Here is a 24057-nt window from a genome sequence, read left to right on the forward strand (position 1 = left end):
CGCCGGTTCACCACCTCAGGACGCCGGTTCACCTCCTCAGGACGCCGGTTCACCACCTCAGGACGCCGGTTCACCACCTCAGGACTCCTGTTCACCTCCTCAGGACGCCGGTTCACCGGTTCACCACCTCAGGACGCCGGTTCACCACCTCAGGACACCACCTCAGGGCTCCGGTTCCCCACCTCAGGACTCCGGTTCACCTCCTCAGGACTCCGGTTCACCTCCTCAGGACTCCGGTTCACCTCCTCAGCACTCCGGTTCACCATCACACATTGAATTCAGAAAGTATTTAGACCCTTGACTTTTTCCACATTTTGTTACATTACAACGGCAGTGTAGCCTAGTGGTTAGAGCGTTGGGCTAGTAACCGAAAGTTTGCAAGTTCAAATCCCCGAGCTGACAAGGAACAATCTGTTGTTCTGCCCCTGAACAATCCAGTTAACCCACTGTTCCTAGCCTGTCATTGAAAATAAGAATTTGTTCTTAACTAATTTGCCTAGATAAATAAAGGTAAAATAAAAACCTTATTCCTCTCCATCTCTCTCTCTCAATTAAATTACATTCAAAGGATTTATTGGCATGGGAAACACGTTTACAATGCCAAAGCAAGAGGAATGTGAAATGAACAACAGACAACATTAGTAAACATTACACTCACAAAAGAATATAGGCGTTTCAAAAGTTATATTATTGACTATGTACTGTGTTGTAACAATGTGCAAATAGTTAAAGTATGAAAGGAAACAGATAAATATAGGTTGCGATGGTGTTTGTGTTCCACTGGTTGTCCCGTTCTGGGTCACAATTCTTGCAGCTGTGGTGACACACACCTAATAGATATGGGAGTTTCTGCTCTATCTCTGTCTGTATATCCTGTGACTAGCTGTTATCAGTCATATCCCCAGACTAGCTGTTATCAGTCATATCCCCAGACTAGCTGTGAACAGCCGAGATACCCAGACTAGCTGTTATCAGTCATATCCCGTAGACTAGCTGTTATCAGTCATATCAGCCATGTTGACTAGCTGTTATCAGTCATATCCCCAGACTAGCTGTTATCAGTCATATCCCCAGACTAGCTGTTATCAGTCATATCCCCAGACTAGCTGTTATCAGCTCATATCCACCCAGACTAGCTGTTATCTAGTCATATCCCTTCAGACTAGCTGTTATCAGTCATATCCCCAGACTAGCTGTTATCAGTCATATCCTTAGACTAGCTGTTATCAGTCATATCCCCAGACTAGCTGTTATCAGTCATATCCCCAGACTAGCTGTTATCAGTCATATCCCCAGACTAGCTGTTATCAGTCATATCCCCAGACTAGCTGTTATCAGTCATATCCCCAGACTAGCTGTTATCAGTCATATCCCCAGACTAGCTGTTATCAGTCATATCCCCAGACTAGCTGTTATCAGTCATATCCCCAGACTAGCTGTTATCAGTCATATCCCCAGACTAGCTGTTATCAGTCATATCCTTAGACTAGCTGTTATCAGTCATATCCCCAGACTAGCTGTTATCTGTCATATCCCCAGACTAGCTGTTGTCAGTCATATCCCCAGACTAGCTGTTGTCAGTCATATCCTTAGACTAGCTGTTATCAGTCATATCCCCAGACTAGCTGTTATCAGTCATATCCCCAGACTAGCTGTTATCAGTCATATCCCCAGACTAGCTGTTATCAGTCATATCCCCAGACTAGCTGTTATCAGTCATATCCCCAGACTAGCTGTTATCAGTCATATCCCCAGACTAGCTGTTATCAGTCATATCCCCAGACTAGCTGTTATCAGTCATATCCCCAGACTAGCTGTTATCAGTCATATCCCCAGACTAGCTGTTATCAGTCATATCCCCAGACTAGCTGTTATCAGTCATATCCCCAGACTAGCTGTTATCAGTCATATCCCCAGACTAGCTGTTATCAGTCATATCCCCAGACTAGCTGTTATCAGTCATATCCCCAGACTAGCTGTTATCAGTCATATCCATAGACTAGCTGTTATCAGTCATATCCCCAGACTAGCTGTTATCAGTCATATCCCCAGACTAGCTGTTATCAGTCATATCCCCAGACTAGCTGTTATCAGTCATATCCCCAGACTAGCTGTTATCAGTCATATCCTTAGACTAGCTGTTATCAGTCATATCCCCAGACTAGCTGTTATCAGTCATATCCCCGTATGACTAGCTGTTATCAACCTGTTGTATTCGGCACTTGTGACAAATAACATTTGATTATTCCCCACCACCTGGGACCTGTAACACATGCGTAATACAATAATAGGAGAAAGCATTGTCACTTTAATACCACTCACCTTGAATTAAGAATCATGAAAGTCAGTGAAGAGGACCGTGCTTAGAAGACAGAACAAAGAATAAACATGGGTAATGTAGTTGACAAAACCCCAGTGAAAAGAAACAACAGCAAAGTAGGTGTTATAAAACAGCATTTTATTACTGCTACCTCACACCCACAGTGACTTATAACACTTTACTTTAAGACATGGAGTAGCAAAGGGTTGTTATCATCATTCATTTGTAAGCGTGGTTTTTATTCAAGCAAAAGATTAAAAAGTAAAAGCCACACACACTTCACTGTCTCCAAAGATACATTTAATCTGGAACGTTATATTCCTTTACTACAAAAACATACACAACCTTAATAAAATAATAGTAATAATATAATGTAAAACATACACAACCTTAATAAAATGATAGTAATAATATAATGTAAAAATACACAACCTTAATAAAATAATAGTAATAATATAATGTAAAACGATACACAACCTTAATAAAATAATAGTAATAATATAATGTAAAACATACACAACCTTAATAAAATAATAGTAATAATATAATGTAAAACATACACAACCTTAATAAAATAATAGTAATAATATAATGTGAAACGAACACAACCTTAATGAAAATGATAGTAATAATATAATGTAAAACATATACAACCTTAGTAAAATAATAGTAATAATATAATCTAAAACGTACACATCACCACTATGTAGATGGTTTGTTTGCTCCAATCCACATCAGTACAAGTTATTCTCTGCACTCCGGAACTGCACATCCCACACCAGACAAGAGTTATGATACAATCCAGATATTAACCTACTGTAGCATGGGAGAGTAACCTCTAGTAGCATGGGAGAGAAACCTACAGTAGCTTGGGAGAGTAACCTACAGTAGCATGGGAGAGTAACCTACAGTAGCGTGGGAGAGTAACCTACAGTAGCATGGGAGAGTAACCTACAGTAGAATGAGAGAGTGATTTACAGTAGAATGAGAGAGTAACCTACAGTAGCTGAACAGTCAACTCAGCCATATGGGAGAGTAAACTACAGTAGCTGAACAGTCAGCTCAGCCATATGGAGAATAACCTACAGTAGCATGTAGCTGAACAGTCAACTCAGACATATGGGACAATAACCTAGAGTAGCTGAACAGACAACTCAGCCATATGGGAGAATAACCTACAGTAGCATGTAGCTGAACAGTCAACTCAGCCATATGGGAGAATAACCTACAGTAGCTGAACAGTCAGCTCAGCCATATGGAGAATAACCTACAGTAACATGTAGCTGAACAGTCAACTCAGCCATATAGAGAATAACCTACAGTAGCATGTAGCTGAACAGTCAACTCAGCCACATGGGAGAATAACCTACAGTAGCATGTAGCTGAACAGTCAACTCAGCCGTATGGGAGAATAACCTACAGTAGCATGTAGCTGAACAGTCAACTCAGCCATGTGGGAGAATAACCTACAGTAGCTGAACAGTCAACTCAGCGATATGGGAGAGTAAACTACAGTAGCTGAACAGTCAACTCAGCCATATGGGAGAGTAAACTACAGTAGCTGAACAGTCAACTCAGCCACATGGGAGAATAACCTACAGTAGCATGTAGCTGAACAGTCAACTCAGCCGTATGGGAGAATAACCTACAGTAGCATGTAGCTGAACAGTCAACTCAGCCATGTGGGAGAATAACCTACAGTAGCTGAACAGTCAACTCAGCGATATGGGAGAGTAAACTACAGTAGCTGAACAGTCAACTCAGCCATATGGGAGAGTAAACTACAGTAGCTGAACAGTCAGCTCAGCCATATGGAGAATAACCTACAGTAGCATGTAGCTGAACAGTCAACTCAGACATATGGGACAATAACCTAGAGTAGCTGAACAGACAACTCAGCCATATGGGAGAATAACCTACAGTAGCATGTAGCTGAACAGTCAACTCAGCCATATGGGAGAATAACCTACAGTAGCTGAACAGTCAACTCAGCCATATGGAGAATAACCTACAGTAGCTGAACAGTCAGCTCAGCCATATGGAGAATAACCTACAGTAGCATGTAGCTGAACAGTCAACTCAGCCATATAGAGAATAACCTACAGTAGCATGTAGCTGAACAGTCAACTCAGCCACATGGGAGAATAACCTACAGTAGCATGTAGCTGAACAGTTAACTCAGCCGTATGGGAGAATAACCTACAGTAGCATGTAGCTGAACAGTCAACTCAGCCATATGGGAGAATAACCTACAGTAGCTGAACAGTCAACTCAGCCGTATGGAGAATAACCTACAGTATCTGAACAGTCAACTCAGCCATATGGAGAAATACCTACATTAGGATGTAGCTGAACAGTCAACTCAGCCATATGGGAGAATAACGTACAGTAGCATGTAGCTGAACAGTCAACTCAGCCATATGGGAGAATAACCTACAGAAGCTGAACTGTCAACTCAGCCGTATGGAGAATAACCTACAGTGGCTGAACAGTCAACTCAGCCATATGGAGAATAACCTACAGTAGCTGAACAGTCAACTCAGCCGTATGGGAGAGTAACCTACAGTAGCATGTAGCCGAACAGTCAACTCAGCCATATGGAGAATAACCTACAGTAGCATGTAGCTGAACAGTCAACTCAGCCATATGGAGTATAACCTACAGTAGCATGTAGCTGAACAGTCAACTCAGCCATATGGAGAATAACCTACAGTAGCTGAACAGTCAACCCAGCCATATGGAGAATAACCTACAGTAGTTGAACAGTCAACTCAGCCATATGGAGAATAACCTACAGTATCTGAACAGTCAACTCAGCCATATGGAGAAATACCTACAGTAGCTGAACAGTCAGCTCAGCCATATGGAGAATAACCTACAGTAGCATGTAGCTGAACAGTCAACTCAGACATATGGGACAATAACCTACAGTAGCATGTAGCTGAACAGTCAACTCAGCCATATGGGAGAATAACCTACAGTAGCATGTAGCTGAACAGTCAACTCAGCCATATGGGAGAATAACCGACAGTAGCATGTAGCTGAACAGTCAACTCAGCCGTATGGAGAATAACCTACAGTAGTTGAACAGTCAACTCAGCCATATGGAGAAATACCTACAGTAGCTGAACAGTCAACTCAGCCATATGGAGAATAACCTACAGTAGCTGAACAGTCAACTCAGCCATATGGGAGAATAACCTACAGTAGCTGAACAGTCAACTCAGCCATATGGGAGAATAACCTACACTAGCATGTAGCTGAACAGTCAACTCAGCCGTATGGAGAATAACCTACAGTAGCTGAACAGTCAACTCAGCCGTATGGGAGAATAACCTACAGTAGCTGAACAGTCAACTCAGCCATATGGAGAATAACCTACAGTAGCTGAACAGTCAACTCAGCCATATGGAGAATAACCTACAGTAGCTGAACAGTCAACTCAGCCATATGGAGAATAACCTACAGTAGCTGAACAGTCAACTCAGCCATATGGAGAATAACCTACAGTAGCTGAACAGTCAACTCAGCCATATGGAGAATAACCTACAGTAGCTGAACAGTCAACTCAGCCATATGGAGAATAACCTACAGTAGCTGAACAGTCAACTCAGGATTCATTTCCTTTTACTTTGAGTCCTTAGTGGTGAATTACTACGACAATAAAGAGAACAGTCCTTCTGTTATCAGTTCATTGTATTGTTATTGCATATGTTTTGTTATTTTTATTATAATGTATTATACATTTGTATTGTTATATATTGTATGTACTTGACAAGGTAAATTGAATAAGCACAAAAAAGTTTACGATTGATAGTACTTAGCATAATCCTATTTAGCAGTTCAGAGTACCGAGGATGAATCCTATTTCTCACAGATCCATCTGTATTTATAGGAACAGTAATAGTCCCACCATTCTCCTTTGTCTGATGTCCAGGAGTAGAAATACACACAGTTGTCAGCCACGCCACCATTAGGCTCTCCACTGTCCCAATACCTGTAGGAGAAACAACACATAGAATCAGACTGTCCACTGATCCAATACCTGTAGAAGAAACAACACATAGAATCAGGCTGTCCACTGGTCCAATACCTGTAGGAGAAACAACACATATAATCAGACTGTCCACTGTTCCAATACCTGTAGGAGAAACAACACATAGAATCAGACTGTCCACTGTTCCAATACCTGTAGGAGAAACAACACATAGAATCAGACTGTCCACTGTTCCAATACCTGGAGGAGAAACAATACATAGAATCAGACTGTCCACTGTTCCAATACCTGTAGGAGAAACAACACATAGAATCAGACTGTCCACTCTGAACCTACTACTCCAGACAGTGACGTCATAGTGACACAGAATTCATGAATGTCTTACTTTGTGGTCAGTGGTGTGTCGTCCACCCATTTCCAGGTCCCCTCAGTAACAGAGTCAGTCAGACCAATCCAGACATAGTCATATACTCCACATAACCAATTGACCAATGTCTGTAGTTAAGGGAGAGAGACAACATTGTTAATCTCTCTCTCTCTCTCTCTCTCTCTCTCTCTCTCTCTCTCTCTCTCTCTCTCTCTCTCTCTCTCCCTCTCTCTCTCTCTGTGTGTGTGCATGCTGGGAGTTTTTTGGAGTTTGAGTGTTTGGTGCGGAGGACTCTGTCCTAACTTTCTAGACTCTTTTCTTGATCTTTTTCTTACATTTTATTTTCTATGGTGGAGGGTTAATGCAATATTTGTTTTAGCGGTATCCACCGTTTTTTTTCAGAGTTAAGGTGGAAGAGGACAGAGTAAGGTTTCTGGGGTTTGCAAGGTGTGGTATGCGCGATGGCTTCTCAGCCTAGCGCGGAGGAGACGCTGTCGATACGGCATGGATTCAGGTGTGTTCCTGAGAATGGAGTTAAGGTGGAGGAGGTTCTGCTCGCGGTCGGCGAACAGGTAGGAGCTGAATTTATACATTCTGCTTCTAGAATGAACAAAGCAGTGGTGGTGTTCATGAAAAGAGAAAATTTGGTTGGTAGGCTAATTGCTAGCGGAATATTTGTAAGGGATGTGTTGGTGCCAGTTTTACCTCTTTCCACCCCTTCGACAAGAGTAGTTGTTGCAAATTTACCTCCGTTTATTACGGACTATCAAATCAGGAAAGAGCTGAGTCGTTTTGGTAAGTTTGCTAGCGGGTTTCGTGTACTGTCGGCAGGTTTTCAGGCAGCTGCTGTTAAGCACGTTGTTTCGTTCCGGAGGCAAGTGTTTATGTTTCTGAACAACAATGAGCAACAGCTAAATGTGCATTTTAAAGTGAGGCATGGGGAGGGGCTCTATGCAGGGTTTGCCAGCACAGACAGTCTACGGTGTTTTGAGTGTGGGGATTTGGGGCATAAGAGCTTTGCGTGCCCACATAAAGGCCATAGACAAAGTGAGGGTACAAGCGCCGGTGGGGGAAATCGAGGTCAAAGTGCAGGGTGAAATGAGATGCAGACAGCAGAGGCTGGGCCTAGTCATACCAGGGATGGTGGGGTAGCTGAGGCTGGGTCTAGTAAGGCAAGAGATGGTGGGGTAGAGGAGGCTGGGTCTAGTCAGACTAGAGATGGTGGTGTAGTGGAGGCTGGGTCTAGTCAGGCTAGAGATGGTGGTGTAGCGGAGGCTGGGTCTAGTCAGGCTAGAGATGGTGGGGTAGTGGAGGCTAAGCCTAGTCAGGCTAGAGATGGTGGGGTAGCTGAGGCTGGAGGATGGTGTAAATGATTCTGGGCCTAGTCATGCTATGGAGGGTGGTGTAGAGGATGCTAGGTCTAGTCAGGTTATGCTAGTGGATGAGGAGAGTATAGTGGGGAAGTGTAAGAGACTAGGGGGGGAGGAGGAGGGTGCCAAGCGGAAAAGGAAAAAGGGTGTGGTTAAAGGCATAATGGAAATTTTGCCTGTTGCTGTGGGGGATGCCATGACCAGAGAGGAAGAGCAGGTGGTCAGGGTGGGAGATAGAGATGAGGAGGAAAGTGAGTCTGAGGAAGAGGATGAGGAGATATTTTTTTCAGACTCCTCTTCAATAGGCCCGGAGCTGACAGCCAGTCAAGCAGAGGGGTCTAAGTACACGTTGAGAGAACTGACAAAGTTCCTGAATGAGACCAAGGGGAAAAAAGTTAATCTTGAGGCTTTTTTCCCTGATTCAAGAAAGTTTGTACGATCAGTACAACATGCTATGAAAAATGAGGGGCATGGTGTCCTCTCACCCAGGAAACGGTTTAGGTTGAGGAAGTGGGTCACTACAGTGCGTAAGGGTTTACCTTCAGACACTGTTTAGATGTATACTTTCTTTCTGACACTGGGGTTTTTGAGCTTTGCTATTGGTCTTTTTTCTCTGCTGGCTTTTCTCCCACTTCTTATGGAGACTCTACGGGTAGGCTCGCTCAATATAAATGGCGCCAGAGATGCGGGAAAGAGGAGTGTGTTGGGTGAATATGTAAAACAAAAAAAAGTACAGGTGTTGTTTCTGCAGGAGACACATAGTGATGTGTTGAATGAAGTCGATTGGGGGCTCTGGTGGAAAGGGGCAAGTGTGTTGAGCCATGGGACAAATCTTAGTGCAGGAGTGGCAGTCCTTTTTGCACCGGGTCTGTCTGTAAAAATTTGCTCCTCAAAGGAGGTGTGTAGGGGTAGGCTCCTTGTTGTTAAAGCAGAAATTAACAACATGGGTTTTGTCTTTATAAATGTGTATGCGCCTAACACAGGGAGAGAAAAAGGGGTTCTATTTGGGAGTCTTAGACAGGAACTCTCACAGGTAGCGCCTGAGGAGACACTGGTGGTCGGAGGGGACTGGAACTTCACAATGGATTTTACAAAAGACAGAAATGGGGAAGAGCCTCATTCAGTGTCAGTGGGAGTGTTAAGGGACATTATTAATCAGTTCGACTTAGTGGATGTTTGGAGAACTAAACATCCGAACACAAGACAGTACACATGGGTGAAGGTTTTTGGGGCTAGGGTGGGTGCAGCCCGACTTGATCGGTTTTATATGTCTAGGAATCGGAGCAATAGGCTGTTGGGCGCTACCATTCTCCCGGTGGGGTTTCCCGATCATTACATAACCATGGCTCGGCTGTCTATTTCACCAGGGCCCCGGCAGGCATCCTATTGGAAATTCAATGTAAAGCTCTTACAAGATGCCACTTTTTGCGCAGGTTTCCAGACCTTCTGGGAAAGGTGGAGGCAGCAAATAGAGGAGTATGAGTCTCTGAGCCAATGGTGGGATGTGGGGAAAGTCCAAATTCGGCTTTTCTGTCAACAATACACAGCTCTCTCATCCTCAGAGGCTAGGAGAGTATTGGGGGAACTAGAGCGGTGTATTAGTGAGATGGAGGTAGAGATGGTGGGGCAAGGCAATGTAGGCCTCCAGGCTAATTTAGCTGAATTACGCAGGGACCTGGGCAGTTTTTTCCAGGTTAAAGCAAAGGGAGCACTTGTAAGAGCTAGATTCTCCATGCTCAATGAGATGGATGCTCCCAGCTCCTTCTTCTTTGGTTTGGAAAGACAGAGCAGTGAAACCAAAGGTATGCATTGTCTACGGCTGTCTGATGGGCGGGTGACCTCTGTGGTGGGTGAGATGCGGGAGCGGACTGTGGAGTTTTATACTGAATTGTATAGGGCAGAAGAGTGTGATCCTTTGTGTGCTCAGGTCTTGTTCACAGGACTCCCTAAACTCTCTCTGGCACAGAGGGACGATTTCGACGTTCCTCTGTTGTCCCATGAACTGGCAGAGGCCGTAACCCAGATGTCCCCCGGTCGTGCACCGGGGGTCGATGGACTCCCAGTGGAGTTTTATAAAAAATTCTGGGGAATAATTGGACAGGACTTCTTTTGCGTGTTGCGTGAATGCGTCGGGGTAGGAGAGTTGCCGATGAGCTGCCGTCGGGCGGCTCTGACTCTCCTGCCCAAAAAAGGGGACTTGTGTGAACTTAAGAACTGGAGGCCTGTGGCATTGCTCTGTGCGGACTACAAGATATTTGCCAAGGTCCTCTCTAACAGACTGAAGTCCCACTTGGACTCGATAGTACTTAAGGACCAAACATATTGTGTACCGGGACGCTCAATCACGGACAACCTGTTCTTAATTAGGGACATGTTGGACTTGTCGAGAGGTTCTAATGTGAACTTTGGACTGGTCTCTTTAGATCAAGAGAAGGCTTTTGACAGAGTGGACCATGAATATCTGTTTAATGTGATGTCTGTGTTTGGGTTTGGGAGGAGTTTTTTGACCTGTGTGAAGCTATTGTATGCTGGGGCGTCATGTATGGTTAAGGTGGGAGGGGGGCTCAGTAGGCCAGTCTGGGTGAGACGGGGCATTAGACAAGGATGCCCTCTATCTGGGCAGTTATACACACTAGCCATTGAGCCTTTTTTAGGACTGCTACACAGGAGACTGCAGGGAGTGTGCTGGACAGGTATGGGTGTGGTGACAGGCATAGCAGTGTCAGCATATGCAGATGATGTTTCTGTCATGGTCAGGGATGGTAAGGATATGCAGGCACTGGAGACCAGTCTGAAGGTGTACGAGGGAGCTTCATCAGCTAAGGTAAACTGGGGCAAGAGCAAAGCTCTGTTATGTGGGGCATGGGGGGATAGGGCTCCTCCTCTGCTTCCAGGGGGTTTGCAGTGGGGTTGTGAAGGGCTTAAAGTGTTGGGGGTGTACCTGGGCTCGGAGAGGTGGGTCAGGAAGAACTGGGAGGGGCTGTCACAGGCAGTGGTGTCAAGACTGGCCAGGTGGAGGTGGCTCCTGTCCCAAGTGTCATATAGAGGGAGGGTGCTGATAATTAACAACCTGGTGACATCTTCCCTGTGGCATAAACTGGCTGTCCTCAACCCCCCCGCCGGTCGGCTCGCAGGCCTGCAACGCAAGCTGGTGGACTTCTTCTGGTCGGGCCATCACTGGCTGAGGGCGGCAGTGTTGTATATGACCGTCCACGAATGAGGACAGGGCCTGGTGGAACTGGAGAGCAGGATGGCTGCTTTCCGGCTAAAGGCGGCACAGAGACTGCTGTACCATACTGATGTTGGCTGGAGGGAACCAGCATGCGCGCTGCTGAGGAGAGCTGGAGATTTAGGGTTGGACCGGCAGCTGTTCCTCATGAAGCTGGAGAGGCTGAGTACAGCAGGTCTCTCAGATTTTTACTCTGCGGTGCTGAGGGCCTGGCAGCTGCTAAGGCACACACGAGAAGGGGGTGTGGAGCCTGGGCTGTGGGTGTGGGAGGAGCCTATCTTCCACAACCCAGCCATCCCTCTGAGATCGGTCCAGTCGGCCACCCTGCAGAGGCAACTGATGGCAGGGGGTGTAAAAAGGCTGGGTGACTTGAGACTCCTGGGAGAGGAGGGGTGGAAAAGCCCGGAAGTCTTGGCACAGCAAACAGGAATAACGTCTCTTAGGCTGCTGGAGAGATTCCTGGAGGAGGTCCAGGAGGCACTGTCTGAGCCGGTAAGGGGGATGTTTGAGCAGCCAAAGGGAGAGGGGCCACCAATGTTTCCGCCACTGCAGGTGACGGCAGAGACTGGAGACTGGCAAGGGGGTCTGGAGGACTTGTTAGATTTTAACACTCCGAGCCTGGGGGAGTTTGAAGGGGTGGGAGGTAAAGCCCTCTACAACCTCTGTGTTAAGGTGAGGAACATTAGGAGCCTAACAGGAGTGAAGGCACATCAGTGGCAGGGTGTATGTGGAGCGGAGAGTATGGTGGGTTTTAGATGGAGGGGGCTCTACAAACCCCCAGTACCAAAGAGGTCAGGGGACCTCCAGTGGAGGGTTCTTCATGGAGCCCTGGCCACTAACAGCTGGTTGGCACGGGTTGAACCGGGAGTCGGGCAGGAGTGTCCTTTCTGTAAAATGAAAGAAACTGTGATTCATGTGTTTTCTGTGTGCACCAGATTAATGCCATTAATGTCTCTGTTGGAATGTCTGTGTGAGAGGTTGGGGGTGGTCTTTACTGGTGGGGTGTTCATAATGGGATACAGGTATTCAAGTAAGGAGAAGGAAAAATGTGTTTTGTTGAATTTTCTGTTTGCTCAGGCAAAGTTAGCTATTTGGCTAACAAGGAGGAACAGGGTCAAAGGTGGGGGGATAACAGACCCTTTATTATTGTTTAATGGGATGGTCTCTGCGCGCCTTAGGGTTGAGTTTGAGTTCTATAAAATGATAAAAAGTGTGGAGATGTTTCAGGAGATATGGTGTGTTGGGGGGGCTGTCTGTATAGCTGGGGAAGATGTTTTGGATATACGGTTGTAGGAGTGGGTATTGTCTTGAGTATTGTGATGTTGGTTTGTATCATGTGGTTGCTGGAAAGGCGAGTATGGTACATGTATGCATTACAGGATGTATTTTTGGTTTTATTTTTAAGGGGGAGGTTGGGTGGTGAGTTTTAAATGAAATGAGAATGTTTCAGTAAAGAAAGTCAAAAGTCTCTCTCTCTCTCTCTCTCTCTCTCTCTCTCTGAAACATATGTTTACATTGTCAAAGCAAGTTAACTAGATTATAAACAAAACTGAAATAAACAATACAAATGAACAGTAAACATTATACTTACAAAAGTTCCAAAACAATAAAGATATTTCAAATGTCATATTATTTGCAAGTAGTTAAAGTACTAAATAAATCAATAAAGATAGTAAAGAAAATAAAAATGCAAATCAATTTATAAAATTTCTGACATGCGTTTTTCTGGATATTTTTGTTGTTATTCTGTCTCTCACTGTTCAAATAAACCAACCATTAGAATTATAGACTGATCCTTTCTTTGTCAGTGGGCAAACGTACAAAATCAACAGAGGATCAAATACTTTTTTCCCCCACTGTAGCCGGTCTTCTGTTGAGTGCCAGGTGTGCCTACGGCGGCCTTTCTCAATACAAGGCTATACTCACTGAGTCTGTATATAGTCAAAGCTTTCCTTAAGTCTGGGTCAGTCACAGGGGTCAGGTATTCTACCACTGTGTTCTCTCTGTTTAGAGCCAGATATCATTCTAGTTTGCTCTATTTTTTTGTTAATACTTTCTAACATGTCAAGTAATTATTATTTGTGTAATTGTGTTGCTGTCCTGGTGCTCTGTGGGGTCTGTTTGTGTTTTTGAACAGAGACCCAGGACCAGCTTGCTTAGGGGACTCTTCTCCAGATTCATCTCTCTGTAGGTGATGGCTTTGTTATGGAAGGTTTGGGAATCGCTTCCTTTTAGGTGGTTGTAGAATTTAACGACTCTTTTCTGGAATTTGATAATTAGCGGGTATCGGCCTAATTCTGCTTTGTATGCATCATTTGGTGTTTTACATTGTACACAGAGGATATTTTTTAGAATGATGTATGCAGAGTCTCAATTTGATGTTTGTCCCATTTTGTGAATTCTTGGTTGGTGAGCGGCAATGGGTTCTATAACTGATTAAAACAATGTTTAGCCAGATCCTAATTGGTATGTCAATTTTATGTTCCTTCTGATGGCATAGAAGGCCCTTCTTGCCTTGTCTCTCAGATCGGTCACAGCTTTGTGGAAGTTACCTGTGGAGCTGATGTTTAGACCGAGATATGTATAGTTTTGTGTGCTCTAGGGCAACGGTGTCTAGATGGAATTTTTATTCATGGTCCTGGCAACTGGACCTTTTATGGAACACCCATTATTTTTGTCTTACTGAGATTTACTGTCAGGGCCCCGGTCTGTCAGGGCCCAGGTCTGATAGAATCTGTGCAGAAGATCTAGGTGCTGCTGTTGGCCCTCCTTGGTTGGGGACAGAAGCTCCAGATCATCAGCAAACAGTAGACATTTGACTTCAGATTATAGTAGGGTGAGACCGGGTGCTGCAGACTGTTCTAGTGCCCTCGTCAATTCGTTGATATATATGTTGAAGAGGGTGGGGCTTAAACTGCATCCCTGTCTCACTCTCTTTTTGTCTCTCACTCACTCACTCACTCACTCACTCACTCACTCACCCTCTCGCTTTGTCACACACCTGTTTCTCTTCGCTGTTGATGACCACCAGGTCTGCTCCTCTTTTTCTGCAGTCCTGTCTGCTCTCCTCCCAGGATTTGTACTCAGTAGAGACGTAGTAACAACTGCTATCAAGCTTCTTCCATTCTTGCGGACACACTAGAAGTTGAACATTTCTTGCTTTAGTCACTTAAATACAACGTTTAATTAAGTATCAATCAAACACTCAAGGAAGACACTAACTAATGGACGGTTTGGAAGCATCATTTTTCATTTAATATAAGTTAAATTCCTGTCTGTAAGTGACGTGAACTGATACAGAGACTGTCAAACAGAACAGTCATGAGACTATTTGACTCACCTTTCTCAACTAAAGATTGTTTCAGACGTTCTATCTCTTTCTGTAGCTGGTCTCTCTCTTTGGTCAGGGTGTTGTATCTGGTCTGTAGCTGGTCTCTCTCTTTGGTCAGGGTGTTGTAACTGGTCTGTAGCTGGTCTCTCTCTTTGATCAGGGTGTTGTAACTGGTCTGTAGCTGGTCTCTCTCTTTGGTCAGGGTGCTGTTGCTAGTCTGTCGCTGGTCTCTCTCTTTGGTCAGGGTGTTGTTGCTAGTCTGTAGTTGGTCTCTCAAGTTGTTGCCGCTGGTCTGTAACTGGTCTCCATCTTTGGTCAGGGTGTTGTAACTGGTCAATTGGTTTCTCTCTGAAATAATGAGATCATTGAACAAGGTAACAGTGGAAAAGTTAATCAGACATTACCAAGGTTGGGGTCAGTTGCATTCAATTCCAGTCAATTCAGGAAATACACTGGAATTCCAATTGATTTCCAATTTTTGGAATTTAAATTTGGCTTACTTTCTGAATGGAATTGACTGAAATGTAAATGTAATTGAACCCTGGTCATTACATCACTGATGATGAAGAATGTTTGAGTGAGAACATATCAAACTCACGGTAGAGTAACAGGCCTATGATCCCAGCCAGTAGAAGAACACACAGCAGCCCCAGACACACTGCAACAGCTCCAGAGTATCTCTTCCACCACTGACAAAACACTGAAGCACAAATGATTACCATAAGAACTTGCTCTTTATCAGCGTTGTAGTTGGTTTCTACATATGTGTCCAGTTTCTCTTTGAAAAACGCATGGAACAGACCACCAGAACTGAGTTCCAGAACCTCTAACAGATGATTGGCTTGAACATAATGCAGAGTCCAGGTACCCAAATGACTGCCGGCACCTATTTCAATCAAAATGAAACGTAATTTGTCATTTGCTTTGTAAACAACAGGTGTATGCTAATAGTAAAATGCTGAATTACGGGTCCTTTTCCAACAATGCCGAGTTGAAGATACAACATTTAAAATAGCGACACAATAAATAAATACACAGTGAAAAAACTAAGAAGAATAACAAGTCAAAATAACATGGCTACAGTGCATTTGGAAAGTTTTCAGACCTCTTGACTTTTTCTACATTTTGTTACGCCTTATTCTAAAATGGATTCAATTGTTTTTTTCCCTCATCCATAAAAATTGTCTTGATCAATCTAGACACAGAGCCTTTTTGGTACAATGTTCACTATTCGAGCAACAGCCCAACTCTTATGGTAGTGAACGGGTCAAGATTTCCTTCCTGACTGGCTGCCTCCGTGTAGCTCGGCCGGGCCCGTCTCTCTCCAGAGGAGAGGCAGCGGCAAATCAGCACTAGAAGCTGCCTGTTCTGTGGCCAGGTTGGTCACTTTGTCTGCACTTGTTCCCTGCGTCCAGCAAAAGTGCTGCTCAGCAGTAGTGGGGGATATACTGTTGAGCCAAATCGCCGGCCCATCTCCCCCCAGACCCCTGCTTGATGGCGCCCTCGTGTTGCAGAGCCTGGCTTTTCCCTCTGCCTGCTCTTATCGACTCAGGCGCCGAAGAGAGTTTCCTGGACTGTGGTGTCGTTACCAGTCGGGCTTGGACACTGTTCCACTCGATTCACCCCTTGATTCCAACGCTCACAACGGACAGCTCCTCGCCCGTCTTTTTATTTTATTTTTTATTTCACCTTATTATTGACATACAGTCAATAATACAGTAGAAAAATAACTCTATATACAATGTGAGCAAATGAGGTGAGATAAGGGAGGTAAAGGCAAAAAAAGGCCATGGTGGCAAAGTAAATACAAAATTGCAAGTAAAACACTGGAATGGTAAATTTGTAGTAGAAGAAAGTGCAAAGTAGAAATAGAGATAATGGGGTGCAAAGGAGCAAAATAAATAAATACAGTAGGGGAAGTGGTAGTTGTTTGGGCTAAATTATAGATGGGCTACGTACAGGTGCAGTGATCTGTGAGCTGCTCTGACAGCTGGTGCTTAAAGCTAGTGAGGGAGATAAGTGTTTCCAGCTTCAGAGATTGTTGTAGTTCGTTCCAGTCATTGGCAGCAAAGAACTGGAAGGAGAGACGGCCAAAGGAGGAATTGGCTTTGGGGGTGACCAGAGAGATATACCTGCTGGAGTGCGTGCTACAGGTGGGTGCTGCTATGGTGACCAGTGAGCGGAGAGAAGGGGGGACTTTACCTAAGCAGGGTCTTGTAGATGACCTGGAGGAGTGGGCTTGGCGGAGATTATGAAGCGAGGGCCAGCCAACGAGAGCGTACAGGTCGCAGTGGTGGGTAGTATATGGGGCTTTGGTGACAAAACGGATGGCACTGTGATAGACTGCATCCAGTTTGTTGAGTAGGGTATTGGAGGCTATTTTGTAAATGACATCGCCGAAGTCGAGGATCGGTAGGATGGTCAGTTTTACGAGGGTATGTTTGGCAGCATGAGTGAAGGATGCTTTGTTGCGAAATAGGAAGCCAATTCTAGATTTAACTTTGGATTGGAGATGTTTGATGTAAGTCTGGAAGGAGAGTTTACAGTCTAACCAGACACCCAGGTATTTGTAGTTGTCCATATATTCTAAGTCAGAACCGTCCAGAGTAGTGATGCTGGACAGGCGGGCAGGTGCAGGCAGCGATCGGTTGAAAAGCATGCATTTAGTTGTTACTTGTATTTAGGAGCAGTTGGAGGCCACGGAAGGAGAGTTGTATGGCATTGAAGCTCGTCTGGAGGGTTGTTAACGGGATCGATTTGACAACATCCGGTGAAATGGCAGAGCGCCAAATTCAAAAAAAAATATTTAAAATATTTAACTTTCAAGTGCACACACCAAATTAAAGCTGAACTTCTTGTTTTTCTAGCCACCGTGTCAGATTTCAACATGGCTTTACGGCGAAAGCAAACCATGCTATAATCTGAGGACAGCACCCCATCAAACAAACACTGACAATCATATTTCATCCCGCCAGGCGCGACACAAAACTCAGAAATAACATATAATTAATGCCTTGCCTTTATCTCGCCATCACGGTGGACAACTCCATTGTGTCCTCCTCCCAGAGTGCTAAGAGCCTCGGCGTGACCCTGGACAACACCCTGTCGTTCTCCGCTAACATCAAGGCGGTGACCCGATCCTGTAGGTTCATGCTATACAACATTCGCAGAGTACGACCCTGCCTTACACAGGAAGCGGCGCAGGTCCTAATCCAGGCACTTGTCATCTCCCGTCTGGATTACTGCAAATCCCTGTTGGCGGGGCTCCCTGCCTGTGCCATCAAACCCCTACAACTCATCCAGAACGCCGCAGCCCGTCTGGTGTTCAACCTTCTCAAGTTCTCTCACGTCACCTCGCTCCTCCGCACACTCCACTGGCTTCCAGTTGAAGCTCGCATCTGCTACAAGACCATGGTGCTTGCCTACGGAGCTGTGAGGGGAACGACACCTCCGTACCTTCAGGCTCTGATCAGGCCCTACACCCAAACAAGGGCACTGCGTTCATCCACCTCTGGCCTGCTGGCCCCCCTAACGCTGCGGAAGCAGAGTTCCCGCTCAGCCCAGTCAAAACTGTTCGCTGCTCTGGCACCCCAATGGTGGAACAAGCTCCCTCACGACGCCAGGACAGCGGAGTCAATCACCACCTTCCGTAGACACCTGAAAACCCACCTCTTTAAGGAATACCTGGGATAGGATATAGTAATCCTTCTAACCCCCCCGCCCCCCCCCCCAAAAAAAACATATAGATGTACTATTGTAAAGTGGTTGTTCCACTGGATATCTTAAGGTGAATGCACCAATTTGTAAGTCGCTCTGGATAAGAGCGTCTGCTAAATGACGTAAATGTAAATGTAAAAATGACGAGCTTCTTCTGTTGGCACTCCAATATGTCCCATAAACATCACAAATGGTCCTTTTGTTTGATTAATTCCTTCGTTATATATCCAAAATGTCCACGTTTGATCCAGGAGAAACACCGGTAACAACTTGCGCAATATGACTACAAAATCTCTCATAAGTTACCTGTAATCTTTGTCCCAGCACTTCAAACAACTTTCCTAATACAACTTTAGGTATTTTTTTACGTAAATAATCGATAAAATTTAAGACGGGATAAACTGCGTTCAATACCGGAGGAAAACAAAGTGGAGAGTGTTTTTCAGGTCACGCGCCTCTATCAAACAGTACACTTCACTCGACCCTCTTTCTGAACAGGGCTACTTCTTCATTACACAAAGGAAAAACATCAACAAATTTTTAAAGACTGTTGACATCCAGTGGAAGCGATAGGAACTGCAAGCAACTGCCTTAAAATTCTAGATTCTCAATGAAAACCCATGCATATATTTATTGGCTTTGGATAGAAAACACCCTAAAGTTTCTAAAACTGTTTGAATGGTGTCTGAGTATAACAGAACTCAAATGGCAGGCCAAAACCTGAGAAGATTCCATACATATGACTATTTTACACCATTTTAAAGACAAGACTCTCCTTTATCTAACCACACTGTCCGATTTCAAAAAGGCTTTACTACAAAAGCAAAACATTAGATTATGTCAGGAGAGTATCCAGCCAGAAATAATCTGATACCCATTTGTCAAGCTAGCATATAATGTCACAAAAAACAAAACCACAGCTAAATGCAGCACTAACCTTTGATGATCTTCATCAGATGACAACCCTAGGACATTATGTTATACAATACATGCATGTTTTGTTCAATGAAGTTCATATTTATTTCAAAAACCAGCTTTTTACATTAGCATGTGACGTTCAGAACTAGCATTCCCACCGAACACTTCCGGTGAATTTACTAAATTACTCACGATAAACGTTCACAAAAAACATAACAATTATTTTAAGAATTATAGATACAGAACTCCTTTATGCAATCGCGGTGTCCGATTTTAAAATAGCTTTTCGGTGAAAGCACATTTTGCAATATTCTGGGTAGATAGCTCGCCATCACGGGCTAGCTAATTTGACACCCACCAAGTTTGGTACTCACCAAACTCAGATTTACTATAAGAAAAATTTGATTACCTTTGCTGTTCTTCATCAGAATGCACTCCCAGGACTTCTACTTCAACAACAAATGTTGGTTTGTGTCACGTCCTGACCAGCAGGTGGAGTAGGTGTATAAGTGTTGGTCAGGGCGTGGCAGAAAAGTTGTGTTTTCTTTGTTCTGTCTAGGTTGGGTGTTTCTATGTAGAGGTAATTGGGGTGGACTTCCAATTGAAGGCAGCTGTGTGGTGTTGCCTTTGATTGGAAGTCCTATATTAGTTGGGTGTGTTTGTCTGTGTGTTTGTGGGGAATTGTTGTGAGCACTGCTTTTTTTGGTTTAGCCTGCTACACTGTCGTATCGTGAGTACTGTTCATTGTTTTGTTTATTGTTTTTTCAGTGGATGCTTTACTCCTTTTTTTTTAATTAAAATATGAGCATCCATATTCCCGCTGCGCCTTGGTCCTCCTTTCAACAGCACGATGGATTATGTGACAGTTTGGTTCCAAATAATCCATAGTTATATCCAAATAGCGGCGTTTTGTTCGTGCGTTCAAGACACTATCCGAAGGGTAACGAAGGGTGACGCGCCGGTGCATATCGTGACAAAAAAATTCAAAATATTCCATTACCGTACTTCGAAGCATGTCAAACGCTGTTTAAAATCAATTTTTATGCGATTTTTCTCGTAAAATAGCGATATTATTCCGACCGGGAGACGTCGTTTTCGTTCAAAGACTGAAAATGTAAAATGGACTCTTCACGTGCACGCCCGTCTCATTGTTCTCAGATCGACCACTATCCAAATGCGCTACTGTTTTTCAGCCTGGGACTGCAGAGTCATCATTCAACGTTCTGGTGCCTTCTGAGAGCCTATGGGAGCCTTAGAAAGTGTCAAGTTACAGCAGAGATCCTCTATTTTCGATAGAGATGACAAAGAAAGCCAAGAAATGGTCAGACAGGGTACTTCCTGTACAGAATCTTCTCAGGTTTTGGCCTGCCATATGAGTTCTGTTATACTCACAGACACCATTCAAACAGTTTTAAAACTTTAGGGTGTTTTCTATCCAAATCAAACAATTATATGCATATTCTAGTTTCTGGGCAGGAGTAATAAACAGATTACATCGGGTACGTTTTTTATCCGGCCGTGAAAATACTGCCCCCTATCCATAACAGGTTAAATACATTTTAGAATAATGCTGTAACGTAACAAAATTTGGAAAAAGTCAAGGGGTGTGAATACTTTCTGAATGCACTGTATATACAGGGAGTACCAGGACCAAGCTGATGTGTAGGGGTACGAGGTAATAGAGGTAGCTATGTACAGGGAGTACCAGTACCAAGCAGATGTGAAGGGGTACGAGGTAATAGAGGTAGCTATGTACAGGGAGTACCTACCGATGTGTAGGGGTACGAGGTAATAGTGGTAGCTATGTACAGGGAGTACCAGTACCAAGCAGATGTGTAGGGGTACGAGGTAATAGAGGTAGCTATGTACAGGGAGTACCAGTACCAAGCTGATGTGTAGGGGTACGAGGTAATAGAGGTAGCTATGTACAGGGAGTACCAGTACCAAGCTGATGTGTACAGGTACGAGGTAATAGAGTTAGCTATGTACAGGGAGTACCAGTACCAAGCTGATGTGTAGGGGTACGAGGTAATAGAGGTAGCTATGTACAGGGAGTACCAGTACCAAGCTGATGTGTAGGGGTACGAGGTAATAGAGGTAGCTATGTACAGGGAGTACCAGTACCAAGCTGATGTGTAGGGGTACGAGGTAATAGAGGTAGCTAGTGCCATCAGAAAAGTGCCTTTTTCCACATTTTGTTGTTACTGACTGACTTTTAAATGATGTTTTATCACTGACCTGCACACAATACCCCATAATGTCAAAGAGGAATTATGTTTATATATATATATATATAACATAATATTTATATATAACATAATATTTATATACTGACCTGTTATAACATATAAGGTTTTATATATAAAATGAAAAACTGAAATGTTTTGATTCAATAAGTATTCAACCACTTCAACCTAAATAAGCTCATTTATAATAAGTCATTTGCTTACAAGTCACATAATAAGTTGCAATGAATCACTCTGCTTGCAATTATAGTGTTTAACCCTCTAGAGTCTGAGCCGGGGGAGGGTCTGAGCCAACATATGGAATTGTTTTAAGATACCAAGGATTATTTAGCTATTTGATTTATAATTTTAAGACCCATTAATGTATAAAAACAAATGTGAAAAAATTATTACATGAAGCATTGAATTTGGCATTTACGCTATTAGCCAATGGAAACACATTGAATAACAGGTTCACGACATGGAACAACAGATAGTCCCCAAAAATATCAAAAGGATGTTTGTTCTGAAGTGCCCTAAATCTGAGAGATATTAGAAAGATCAGGAAACATGTAATTTTTTTTACATATATTTATCCCCTTATTTTAGGCACTAAACTATCTCCATATATACTTCCATTCACTTTCTTTTTACTGGTACCTTCAGAGTGGTGTGAGGCTTGTGGACGTCCTAAATGGAGAACCCCATCCCGTTTGTGAGAGTCTCATCTTTCAATAGAGTGGTTATAATAGTTTGTAGGCCAAACCGTTCAGATGCTACGTAAGATTTTGAGAGAAGACCGATTTTCAGGATGTCTCATGGTCTGACAAACATCGCTCTAGCTCTGCCACATTTCACCACAGATACAGAAGGGTGATATCTGAGGATGGATCAACATTGTAGTTACTCCACAATACTAACCTACTTGACAGAGTGAAAAGAAGGAAGCTTGTACAGAATAAAAAATATTCCAAAACATGCATCTTGTTTGCAACAAGGCACTTAAGTAATACTGCAAAGAAATGTGGCAAAGCAATTCACTTTTTGTACTGAATACAGGGGGGCAATCCAACACAACACATTACTGAGTACTTCTCTCAATAGTTTCAATCATAGTGGTGGCTGCATCATGTTATCGGTATGCTTGTAATTGTTAAGGAATGGGGAGTTTTTCAGGATAAAATGTTTTATAGAATGGAGCTCAGTACAGGAAAAATCATAGAAGAAAACTTGGTTCAGTCTGCTTTCCACCAGACAACCAACAACACAAGACCAAATCTACACTGGAGTTTGCAGAGTTACAGTTGTGATCTAAATCTGCTTGCAAATCTATGGTAAGACTTCAAAATGGTTGCCAAGCAATGATCAACAACCAATTTGACAGAGCTTGAAGAAATTTGAAAAGAAAAAGCTCTTAGAGATTCAACTTACCCAGAGACTCACAGTTGTAATCGCTGCCAAACGTGATTCTAACATGTATTGACTTGGGTGTGAATATTTATGTAAATGAGAAATGTCTGTATTTATGTTGTGTGTGGTGTCAGTGTCAGTACATGTGAGCCTGTTGTAGAATCCAGTGTGTATGCATATAGTCAGTGTAGGAAATGTAGTGCAAAAAAGTTGTGTGTGTGTGCGGGTGCATGTGTGTGTGTGTGTGCATGTGTGTGTTGGGGTGTAAGTGTGTGTCAGTGTCAAGCACTATACCAGGATAAACTGTTACCTGAATGTTGATCACCAACTCCATCCTTCTTGCAGGGCATGATGGGTCTTTCGTTGTTGTATATTTGATCATTAAAATCCATGGTCTCTATTTCATTTATTTTTTTGCCTCTAAATCCATCGCTGTTTTCATAGATTTCCTCTGACATCTTTACACACGTGTGTTCAAATGCAGTAACTTCTACTGTTGTAACTTCTACTGTTGTAACTTCTACTGCTGTAACTTCTACTGTTGTAAAGTCTGCTGTTATCTCAGTTGTAGGTTTGTGTCTGTTCTCTGCACAGCTGGAGCCTCTGTGTGACTCATTCTAATGTAAGAGACAGTTTTAACTGTCAACCTCATTAAAGGGGAAACTGTCTAACCAATAGTATGCTGTGTCCTGTGTGACATTGACACCAGAGAGAATAGTTATTCAGAGGTGTCTCTATCTCTCTCAGACAGGGTCTGAGGTCTACATTTACTGTCTCCAGATAGCTAGATGTGTCACGTTCTTCAAAATGAGTGGACCAAGGCACAGCGTGTGTTGGGTTCCACATCTTTATTTCAGTGAAACTAGAAACAAAACTTACAAAGAACGTGAAGTCGTAGTGTCACAAGCACATACAAAAACAAACAATATCCCACAAACACAGGTGGGAAAACTGCTACCTAAATATGATCCCCAATTAGAGGCAACGATTACCAGCTGCCTCTAACTGGGAACAATACAAAAACACCAACATAGAAAATATAGACTAAAACACCCCCTAGTCACACCCTGACCTACTACACCATAGAGAACCAAGGGCTCTATATGGTCAGGGCGTGACAGTACCCCCCCAAAGGTGCGGACTCCGGCCACAAAACCTGAAACCAAATGGGGA

The 24057-nt window shown here is 43.6% G+C and overlaps 1 protein-coding gene and 1 long non-coding RNA gene across 2 annotated transcripts; both read right to left on the reverse strand.

The window, feature by feature from the left end:
- Window positions 1-2437: 2437 nt before the first annotated feature.
- LOC123741886 (uncharacterized) lies at window positions 2438-5702 on the reverse strand. Its single transcript, XR_014393121.1, has 2 exons — window positions 2975-5702; window positions 2438-2885 (listed from the first exon to the last, which is right to left on the reverse strand). It is a non-coding gene; the product is annotated as an uncharacterized LOC123741886 (long non-coding RNA).
- Window positions 5703-5755: 53 nt separating this feature from the next.
- Window positions 5756-23487, reverse strand: LOC123742562 (uncharacterized). The gene is made up of 6 exons (XM_082978684.1): window positions 23195-23487; window positions 15213-15314; window positions 14624-14962; window positions 14285-14421; window positions 6703-6812; window positions 5756-6317 (listed from the first exon to the last, which is right to left on the reverse strand). Exons 1-6 carry the CDS (start codon window positions 23340-23342, stop codon window positions 6185-6187), a joined length of 969 nt encoding a protein of 322 aa, XP_082834810.1. The 5' UTR covers window positions 23343-23487; the 3' UTR covers window positions 5756-6184.
- Between the last annotated feature and the right edge of the window lie 570 nt (window positions 23488-24057).

Source organism: Salmo salar, chromosome 08 (assembly GCF_965601325.2).
Source record: "Salmo salar chromosome 08, fSalSal1, whole genome shotgun sequence".
Classification (NCBI taxonomy): domain Eukaryota; kingdom Metazoa; phylum Chordata; class Actinopteri; order Salmoniformes; family Salmonidae; genus Salmo; species Salmo salar.

Coding starts and splice junctions, on each gene's coding strand:
- LOC123742562 (XM_082978684.1), bottom strand. CDS start 23,342: ATGTCAGAGGAAATCTATGAAAACAGCGATGGATTTAGAGGCAAAAAA. Junction 15,315..23,194: donor AGTTGGTGATCAACATTCAG/GTAACAGTTTAT, acceptor TTTGTGCTTCAG/TGTTTTGTCAGTGGTGGAAG. Junction 14,422..14,623: donor ACAATCTTTAGTTGAGAAAG/GTGAGTCAAATA, acceptor TTCAACTTCTAG/TGTGTCCGCAAGAATGGAAG.